The sequence below is a fragment of the Simochromis diagramma genome, unplaced genomic scaffold, assembly GCF_900408965.1.
Source record: "Simochromis diagramma unplaced genomic scaffold, fSimDia1.1 OVJJ01000596.1, whole genome shotgun sequence".
NCBI classification, from domain to species: Eukaryota; Metazoa; Chordata; class Actinopteri; order Cichliformes; family Cichlidae; genus Simochromis; species Simochromis diagramma.
The window spans coordinates 23,015,229-23,026,359 of record NW_024387245.1 but is presented as its reverse complement, the minus strand read 5'-3'; the positions used below and the strand labels follow the sequence as shown (position 1 = coordinate 23,026,359).

General features: G+C 40.0%; 1 protein-coding gene across 1 annotated transcript; it reads left to right on the top strand.

Annotated features, from left to right (window-relative positions):
- Nucleotides 1-7,724: 7,724 nt before the first annotated feature.
- Nucleotides 7,725-10,729, top strand: LOC120714486 (tripartite motif-containing protein 16-like). Its single transcript, XM_040000733.1, has one exon. The coding sequence runs from the start codon at nucleotides 8,037-8,039 to the stop codon at nucleotides 9,528-9,530; it is 1,494 nt and encodes a 497-aa protein (XP_039856667.1). The 5' UTR covers nucleotides 7,725-8,036; the 3' UTR covers nucleotides 9,531-10,729.
- Nucleotides 10,730-11,131: the final 402 nt, after the last annotated feature.

The window sequence follows — 11,131 nt, the reverse complement described above, 5'->3', positions numbered from 1 at the left end:
AACACACAGCTCCAACACCATCATCACATTTGCAGATGACACCACCACCATCAGCTGCATTGTGATGGAGATGTGATGGCATACAGGGCAGAGGTGAGAACCCTGACATCATGGTGCTGCGATAACAACCTGCTGCGATAACAACCTGCTGCTTAACGTCAGCAAAAACAAGGAGCTCATCGTGGATTACAAGAGACTGCAGATAGGAGGCCGCACCCCCATCCACATCGATGGAGCAGAGGTGGAGAGAGTCAGCTGCTTCAGATTCCTGGGCATCAACATCAGCGACCATCTGCGTTGGTCACACAAAAGCAGCAAGACAGTAGCTCTTCGTCTTGCGGCGCCTGAGAAGATTCAGCATTAACTCCAGAATACTTACAAACTTCCACCGATGCACCATTAAAAGTATTCTTACTGGCTGCATCACAACCAGGTATGGCAGATGTAACGCTCTGGACCGCAAAGCTTTGCACAGGGTTGGTGAGATCACACCCCCTGTGAGATCCTAGGGCATCACCAGGACTGAACTGCCAGCCATGCAGGATCAATATGGACAGCACTAGCAGACACAGAGACAGTTTTTACTCACAAGCCATCAGGCTTTGGAACTGTTTACATTCTATAAAGATTGACAGACCACGTGACTTTCGCGCACTGCATGCCGGGAACTGGTGGCAAAACAATCCAAGTACCGCATCAAATGCAAGCATTTGCAGCACCGCAAAACATTCATTCTTCGGTTCCAATAAATTCTTGCTTTTTCTTTGCCCCCCAAAAAGGAATGTACAAAACAAAAGGAGAACAATGCCAGTCCGTACAAAGACAGACTCGACGAAAAGACAAAGAAAAGATACGAGGAAAAAATCAAAGGAGTGAAAGGGTCAGACCCTTACGAGCACACAGAGGGACAAAATACGTTAGCGTGCTGCCCAACTTTCACCACGCTCAGATTTATAATTATACGGTTCTTGGAGTGAATGCATACACTCGTGAAGTTTAGTAACTTCAGGTCACTGCAACAAGCCCCAGTTTACCAACGGATGGGTACAGGACCTTGAAATGCACCGTGTAGAACGAAAGACCATCGTACATATCATAAGTTTACCAGTCTCACAAATAGTCTTCATAAATACACATTCGTTAACCGTTTATTAATAGGACCTTTGAGCTCAACGGTAATTAATTAGTAGTGGAAATAATTTCTGGTACGCATCACAGAAATGTAGCAGTGACAATAATATTGTATGCTGTAATCGTACTGGGCAATTAGTGATACAAAAAACCTGTTTTACCCTGTGAATAAAAGTATATGTTTTTGTCAATGTACCATGGTAATAACAGAAGCGAAACGCAATATTGTGTCAGGACAATTTACTATTTATGCACAATAAACAAAGGAGCCTAGCGCGACAATTTCTGTTCAGTGCCAGACTTGCTTGTAACCTATATCACCAATTATGTTAAGAAAAATGACGTATTAACTACAACAGAAGACTGACCTTTGTGGAAATGCTTGGAGCAGACTAACCTGTGAGCTGGAGTGTTCTGAGACGTTATATTTTGTCTTTGAATGGCTGCAATCCAGGCCATCCGTCGCCTCTTTGTTACTACGGAAACATGGCTCGAACAATTTCTCTTCAACGACGTAATCCGATAACAACCGATCTCCTTACCCGTCGGCTTCCCATGGCTGTCATGCGACCAGCTATTGCAGTTAATAATACAACAGCTTCTTGCCATTTTTTGTGTTTCTTTTTATCGCTGTATAACTGATTTCAATTGAAAGCCTGCGTGCTCTAGTACCTCTTGCCATGAGTTCCCAGAATCCTTTGCGGTTTTACCCCTGAGTGACGTCACATTTTCAATCTCTATCCGGTTGTTCAGTCTGACGTCACTAGCCGTGTCTGGGCCTAAACTCCGCTGCAGGTCCACATATCAAACGATCACTATGGCATTACTGAGAGTTGAAAAACTGTCTAAAGTCTTTCATCTTTAATAAAATGATCAGCGTTCTGCTCTACCAGGTGTAACAATTGAGTTTAACATCCAGGCATCCATGAAAACGGAATTTATGACATTTAACGGAGTTAGAAGTTAGCAGGGAGTTAGCTCGCTAGCTTCTATCTAAATACAATATAGCATGTCCTGACTGCGGGGTTTTGGAAACAAATTAAAACGTACAGCTCTGCTATCAGTTCTAGCATAAATGAAGACAGAAAACTAAACAGCCGTGACATTTGTAGGGTTACTGAAGTTTGGCTAGCTGGTATATAATGATGTGCTACGTGACCGCTAGCGACACAGCTATGTTAGCATAATATAAACAAGCTAACTTTTTTTCCACTCGATAAAAGTTAACGTGAGTGTTCTCGGTGGTCAGGAACAAATGTAATCACATGGCAGGATGCTGTAAAAGGACCAAACTTCAGCCAGGAGAACAACTGAGATAATCCATCCACAATACGAGGTTAGTCATTCATATACTGCTGCATGGGCTGGGCTGTAGTTACATCCTAAGGTTTTAAAAACTGAGCTTAAATAAATGATTAGCGGTAATAAAAGCCGAGGGAGGTCAACAGGGATCACTGACTGTTTTAGGAGCTTTTTGAGATCAAATAGAAGAAAATACATAACATTAAACATGTTAACAACCAGTGTTGGTCAAGTTACTTGAAAAAAGTAATCAGTAACTAATTACTGATTACTTCCCCCAAAAAGTAATCCTGTTACTTTACTGATTACTTATTTTCAAAAGTAATTAATTACTTAGTTACTTAGTTACTTTTTAAAAACACGATTTACAACCTGAAGAGGTGATAAAGCGATAGATCTTTCAGCCCAATTCTACTTTTTCTGCATAATCCATCATACAAAATGTAATCAAATGGAAAAGTCTCTTTTTTTTAACTTGTTTTATCAGTTTTAATCTTTTAACTTTATGCATCAAGCAAATATTTAATTATATGCAACATTCTCTGACTTGAATAAATTAGTTTAACATTTAAACCTATTTTCTGCACATTCCAGCACATAAAATAAAATATTTTTTGTGTTTACACTCACTCTTTCAAATAGATGCAAGTAAAACACAGCAGAAAATAACTAAAGTCAAAGACTCAGCGGTCCTGTTGCTCTATTTTCACTTGTAAAGCAGGACTGGGGTAGGCGGAGGTTTACCTTGGTGCCGGTGTGCCGCGGTCAGTTGAAGAATCCTGCAGTCTCTCTGTGAATTTCCCATTACGTCGTTGCGCACTCGGTGCGTGTTTGGAAGTTTAGGGTTTTTTTTCGCTGTAAAAAGTTTTTTTTCCCCACGCACAACGGACGCTAATGTTTTTGTCACTTTTTATGGAATCAAACTCAAAGTAAGGTCAGTACTTCCACGCTTTAAACGCTGCACGCTCATACTCTCTCCCACAATCGATATGTGATCCACTGTTGATCTGCACACAGCTGTTGTCACCAACGGCGCACTCGCTTACATCGCTGTCATGAGACATTCTCGCAAAAAAATCACGGTTTTAGTAATGCAGCGTTCCAACGGGAAAGTAACGGTAATCTAATTACCGATTTTGTAATAGTAATCCCTTACTTTACTCGTTACTTGAAAAAAGTAATCAGATTACGCGTTACTGCCCATCTCTGTTAACAACACAAAAGCCATATTAAACGCAGACTACTTTAGGCCCGGAAGTAGGATTCATCGTGTCATCCCTGAACAACCGGATACACACCATTACACACTCACTACAACTACTGGACTCTACACACTGCCACTTTAAATCACTTTAAATCCTCACTGCACAGGTTTTTGCACAACTGTAAAAAAAACCCCGAAAAAAACGAAACTGTAAATACCAAACAATTGTCTTAAATTCTCTTAATATTTAATACTTTATGATTTTATTATTATTATTATTGTTATCTTCTTTAATATAACTGCATACTTCTATATGTTCATGTAAAGCTGAGGAGCACGAGTTTCATTACGGGTAAATGTGGCTACACTGTTTATCTGTACATGACAATAAAACTTGAAACTGAAACGTCTATCCAGGAATGCCTTTACTGCATTGGCAGTGTTCCTAGTTTGGATTCTCATGACATCACTAAGAAACACAGAATTATGATGCTGGTTAATATTTAACAATAGTGGATTTTTTTTCTCACATTAAAGCTCCTTAGTTTCTCAATTACTGTTTCATACGAAAAAGAAAAATAATAATAATAATGATTCATTTTATTTAAAAATGCCTTTCAAGACACCCAAGGACACTTAATAATGGAGTACAGAGAACAATAATTTAAAAAACACGAGATAAAATAAACAATCGGTTCACAGTGAATATGCAGCATTGAACAGATGGGTTTTGAGTTGAGATTTAAACTGGGGGAGAGAACCAGTGTTTCTTATATCTGGCGGTAGAGAGTTCCCCAGTCTGGGAGCAGAGCAACTGAAAGCTCTGCTTCCCATGGTGCTGAGGCCAAAACAAGGCACAACAAGTTGGATAGAAGAAGAGGCTCGAAGTGAGCGGGCAGAAGAGGCAGTGCTTAACAGGTCAGGAGGAGCAAGCTTATAAAGGGCCTTGAAGGTGAACAGACAGACCTCAGGTGGTTAGAATGGGCAGCATCACCTCATTCACACTCACACTCAGTACAGCTGAACAGAAGAAGCTTGTATACTGTTTGGAATTTCACAGGGAGCCAGTGAAGTCCCTGAAGAAGAGGGGTGCAAAAAAAGAAAATGTCTTTTTGTGTTTTTGCAAAGCGCTCAGAGCTACAATGAAAGTTAAATGCCAAATGAAATCCAGTCAAGGTCAGGGAAATACACCTTTTACACAGTCCAGATGTGATCCACTGCACCGACAGGCCACCACTTTCTTCATGGTTACAACCTTAACACAACAGTTTCTCCTCTGTGGGAGCGAGCACGTTTCAACTTCACATTCATCTAGAGCTCTGAACAGGACTTTGATGCCTTTTGTCAATTCCCCATTGATCAGCTCTGTCTGAGCTATAAATCTTAACATTAAGATGACAAAATTTATTGTCCGACATATTCATCTACTAGGTAATTTTGTTGTTAGCAGAATAAAAGCACTGTAGATGTATGCACATGTTAAACTCAAATCCACTGTAAAACATAGAGGACTTTATTCCATGGCATAGAACTTTAAAGGCAAAACATGATTTGATTAATTTATGTATTAAACATGCTTTTGACAGTTTAACACTATCACTACCAAACTCATTAAGACAACTGAGTAATAGATAAAATATTGAAAATATTTACTTTTTTAAAATTTTGTTTAGTTTTTCTACTCTTTATTTGAATTCAATTCAATATTATTTATATAGCTCCAAATCACAATAACCACCTCAAGCCTTGCTGTACCCATATGGAAAAGATATATATAAATCTTATAAAGTTTGTATCTGTCTTGTGTGAAACTTGTATGAAAAGCATATAAGGTGTGAAAACAGATATAAGATCCCTTGAAAAATTATATAATGAAACTTGTATGTTTTGGATACTTACTAAAACAATATATGAAAGTAATGCGAAAGTGGCCACTTTCATGAGTAAATCATGTAAGCCTTATATGATTTACTCATGAAAGTGGCCACTTTCATGAGTAATCACATATAAGTTTTTACTATTTCTTTTCCGTATGGGTACTGTCAGGTAAAGACCCCAGAGCAGTCCCTCTCAAATAGTGTGGCCCGATGCCGGGGGGCGAGGAAGATGCTTTTTTTGCCGTACTAGAATAAACTGTAATTGCACATCCACTACAGTAGGTGGCAGGGTTTTGTTGTTTTGGTTTTTTTTTTGCACCAAGCATGTGCACACACAGCACAGAGCAGGAGAAATGAAGTGCAGAAAACAAAGCTTGAAGAAAAAATGAAAAATATTTAACAGAGAAAGGAGGAGAGAGACGGAGTTAATGAGACAAACAAAAGTCTCCCAAAAGCTAAAATGGGGAAATATGACCAGTGTATGTAGCGCTTGGCTTCACTGTGACTACATGCACTTTAAATCTTTTCAGTTACAGACTAAAAATACAATATCAATAAAGTTATTCTTCTTTTTGTGTAATCTATATTTCTTTTTTGTTTTCTTTAATGTTCATAAAGCTACAATGTTATGCAGAGATGTACTTATAATAACAATTTGATATTTTTTCTGAATGTTTTCTTTTTCCTGTTCATTTAAAGTTACTTTTATGATCATTTTTCGGTAGAAATTAACTTATCTTTCACCACAAGAGGGCAGAATTTCACCAGTGAGCATGTTGGGATGTCTGGTTTAAAATGAGGTTGCGCCATCTTGTAGTACAAAGTGCTATTAGAAAAAAGCACTGCTCAGCAATACTACAATATTTCTGTTGATATCTTCAACATGATCCACAGACGTTTAGAACAGGAAATGAGAGCATTGATGTGTATATCAGTTTAATGTTGCAGCCAGAGATGACTGAAGTAAGTTGTGCTGTGTAGTTTTATCCATAGTAACACAACCAGGGGACACAATAATTCAGATAATACAGGAATTTAACTCCATCCCAGGACACCTGGACTGGCTTTATGTGTTGTTCAGGTCCGTCACCATACCAGATTTTCTTGACATGATGAAAAGAATTCACTTTAATTAAATTACTGGATTTTTTATAATGGATATTAAGGCCGAAACTTGTTCACTGTGTTTACAGATTAAAGCAGTGTGGCTCATGGATTCAGGCTGATGCAGAAATTCATCTCTGTTTAATCAAAATGAAGATCAATCAAGATACCGACATTTCGTAATTAGTTCCTTTAAAAGGAAGTAATTAAGTTACTCTAAATATGTTACGAATTATCTCCACTACATAAAAACATGCTTGAGAATATCTACAATTTTTTGTTATTCATTAAATCTTTGTTGTTTAAAACTATTTTGGAGCCGTGGGAGCGGCCACGTTTTTCCCACACAATGAATTCTGGGACAATGACATGTATTGGTTGTTGGCAAGATAGGGGCTTTCATTCAGCTAGCCTGTTTTTTATAGTGTAGCAACGGTATTAATTAACTTGCCTAGTGACCTGGTTATGACTTGGTAGACCAGCACTATACCAAGGAACATCTGGATTAAGACATACGGCTTCAAAGTTTTGGTGCACTGTGTTGCATGGAGAATCTGTAAAAATAACAATATCGTAATTTCACTGTATAATAAAAATTTGAATTCTATTAATGTATTTATCGTGCGGTTATGCGATACCATGGATAGATGCTGCCATAAAATTGAGCTCTTTACAACAAATGCTCTCAGTAGCCGCATAGACACTAGTAGTTTTCCCTCACTCTTGCGTCCTCGTGTGACGGACTGTTTTCATCTTCATCTAAAATAAGTACTGGTTGACTATCTTCATCCTCGCTCTCGGTTTGCTCTGGTTCAAGCTGGAAAGGTTGAACAGAAGCCATTTCCAGGGCGCTGCTAACTGTGAACTCGATGCGGTGCAACCGTATGACGTCACTACCCAGAGTGCATTGAGAAGTAAATAACAATGGTGACCTACTGGTAATTGGTTTTATATAAAATGTGCTCATTCACTGCCAGCCATTGGCAGTGAATGAGTTAAACCCATTGACTCATTCACTGCAATTGACGGCTATAGACGTCAATGGCAGTGAATGAGTTAAAAGCACAGTGCATATTTTAGCGCAAACATGTCTTAACAGCCGGGGTACCTTTTAACATATTTTGATCTCCTTCTTCACGCTCACAAAAAGAGGAGGAGGAACTTTCTAACCTTTTTGCGCCTCCTCGGTACCTTTGTGTTAATTGTGTGCTGTTGCTTTAAGAGACAGACTGGTCTGGATTACTTAAACTAACTTTTCAGATTTACAGAGAGACAAACTTTTCCAGTTTGACCTGCTTATTATCCTCGCAGAATAAAGGAATAAAGCTTTCCTGTGTTCTTCCAACCGACGTTGAGTGTTTGAAACGAGTTGGACAGGTGAGGGGACAACGATCTGAGTTACATTTATCATCCCGAAAATGGCGCAGCGAGAAAACCAGGTGAACCGAGACAAACTCTGCTGCTCAATCTGTTTGGATCTCCTGAAGGATCCGGTGACTATTCCCTGTGGACACAGCTACTGTATGATGTGTATTAAAAGCCACTGGGATGAAGAGGATCAGAAGGAAACCCACAGCTGTCCTCAGTGCAGACAGACCTTCACACCGAGGCCTGCTCTGGTGAGAAACACCGTGATAGCAGATTTAGTGGAGGAAACAAAGAAGACTGGACTCCAAGCTGCTAAAGCTGATCTCTGTCCTGCTGAACATGAAGATGTGAGCTGTGATTTCTGCACTGAGACAAAGCTGAAAGCTGTCAAGTCCTGTCTGCAGTGTCTGGTCTCTTACTGTGAGCAGCACCTCCAGCCTCACTATGAATCCTCCGCCTTTAAGAAACACAAGCTGGTGGACCCCTCCCAGAAGCTCCAGGAGATCATGTGCTCTCGCCACAATGAGGTGATGAAGATCTTCTGCCACACTGATCAGCAGTGTATCTGTTATCTGTGCTCCATGGATGAACATAAAGGCCACGACACAGTGTCCACTGCAGCAGAGATGAGCGAGAAGCGGAGAGAGCTCAAAGAAAAACAGCAGAACATCGAGAGGAAAATTAAAGAGAAAGAGAAAAGCTTGAAGGTCCTGCAGCAGGAGATCTCTGAGCTGAGGAGGAGAAAAGCTGAGCTGGAGCAGCTCTCTCACACAGAGGACCCCACCCAGTTTCTACACAACTACACCTTGCTGTCACGTCTCAGTGAAGCTCCAGACTCAGCCAGCATCAATATTCATCCTGAGAGCTACACCGAGGATGTGGCAGCAGCTGTGTCAGAGACCAGAGAGAAACTGCAGGACAGTGTTGAATGGACCATAACTGCTGTTGAAGAAACTAAGGGGGATGTTTCACTGTCAGAGACAGAGCCCAAGACCAGAGCTGAATTCTTAAAATATAAATGTGAAATCACATTTAACCCAAACACAGCACACCGGCGTGTTGTGCTTGGGCCTGGCTTAAAAGCAAAATATAGTCATACTCAGACAATCAGGCGCTATGATCACACTGACAGATTCACTGACTGGCCTCAGGTGTTGAGCAGAGAGATTTTCACAGGACCTTGTTACTGGGAGGTGGAGTGGAGCGGGGATGATGTCTTTATAGCATTAGCTGACAGCAATGTAAGCAGATCAGGAAGAGAGAGTGCTTTTGGAAACAATAAAATGTCATGGGCATTGGAGTGTTTCAGTGGCGGTTATACATTCAGAAATTCAGGCAGCAGCACTTTCATTAAAGGTCCACAGTCCTCGAGAATTGGAGTGTTCCTGAATCATTTTAATAGTTACACTTATCTGTCCTTCTACAGCGTCTCTGAAAGCACTCGAACCATGACTCTCCTCCACAGAGTCCAGACTAGGTGCCCACTCCTGGTTGGGCTCGGTGTATACGGCGGTAGCGCTGAAATCTGTGAGATTTCAAGTTAAAAATGATAAAATTCATAAAATCATTATCTTATGGAACAAAAAGTAAAGACGCTCCATAAACCAAGATAGTCATAACTGAAGGTAAAATGTCTTTGTTTTATACTTTTTATTATAAGAAGTGGCCTAGGAAAAACAGACAAGTGATTGTTCATCAGTTCATTGTTAGAAGATAGCACAGACATTTTATACAATAAAAACTCAGTTTTTATTGAAATCTTCATTTCTCTAAAGATAATAAATATTATTTTTAAATCTTTTCTTGATTTGTGACAGACTTCTGATATTGTTTGCAATAACTGACTAAATAGAAACTGAAAATGTATCTTTCTGATTGTGTCAAGTTTTTGGGGTTATTTTCACAATTTATTTATCAGAATGTTTATTAAACAAAATAATGATATTTCATGGCAATATTCAATTCATTTCTACATTGTATGTGTAACAGATTTGATTGTAAAACATCTCAAAATTAAAACTTAATGTCATGTGATGCCATAACAGCTTCTTGTCTGCTGATGTTTTTATTGGGAATATTTCATCCATGGAGAGTAAGGTAAAGTGCTTCGAAACAGTGTTTTAGTTTAAATAACTTTTATTTGATTGTCTCGTATGGCCAGTGTTTTATTGTCTAGCAAATCGTTAACAAAGGCAGTGTTTCTAAAACATCTAGAAATTTATGAGACGTATTTATCATAAAATCCAGTAAATGAAAGAAAATGACCAGGACCTGTGGAGCGTGTTTTTCTTTCCTACCTGATACAGTGTTTGCTGATTTTACTCAAAATTATTTAGTTTCCAGTTTCAATCAAGTTTTCTCCATTTGTCCAGCTGTGCTGGAAACATGCTTCAGAGATTTTGGTCCATATTGGCATGATAGTGTCACAGAGTTGTTTCAGATTTGTCAGCTGCACAACTCTGATCTGAATCTCCCTTTTACCACATCATAAAGGTCTGAGATCTGGTGACTGTGGAGGCCATGTGAGTGCAAACTAGTTTGAGTTTTTTTGACATGGCGCGTTATCTTGGTGGAAGCAATCATCAAACGGTGGGTGCAGTGTGGCCATACTGGGATGGAGATGGGCAGCAACAATACTCAGGTAGGCTGTGATATTTAAATGATGCTCAGTTCATAAAAAAATGTGCCAAGAAAATATTTCCCACACCACCACCTGCAGCCAGAGCTGTGGATACAAGGCAGGATGGATAATAATGGATTGGATTTATATAGCACTTTTCAAGGCACCCAAAGCACTTTACAATGCCACTATTCATTCACTCTCACACACTGGTGGAGGGAAGCTACAGTTGTAGCCACAGCTGCCCTGGGGCAGAAGCGAGGCTGCCATATTGCGCCATCCAGAGGGGCCGATAGGGTAAAGGGTAGGGTAAAGTGCCTTGCCCAAGGTAACAACGACCAGGACAAAGAGCCCGGGGATCAAACCGGCGACCTTCCGGTTACAGATGCGCTTCCCAACCCCCTGAGCCACGGTCGCCCCGTGAGCCACGGTTGCCCCGTAGATCACACAGACAAACACTGTGTTGGCCAGAGGGATCCATGCCTTCATCTTGTTTATATCATATTGCTACCCCCAGAAATCTGG

Bases quoted from the DNA above. Each gene is read 5' to 3' on its own strand.
- LOC120714486 (XM_040000733.1), top strand. From the start codon at position 8,037: ATGGCGCAGCGAGAAAACCAGGTGAACCGAGACAAACTCTGCTGCTCA.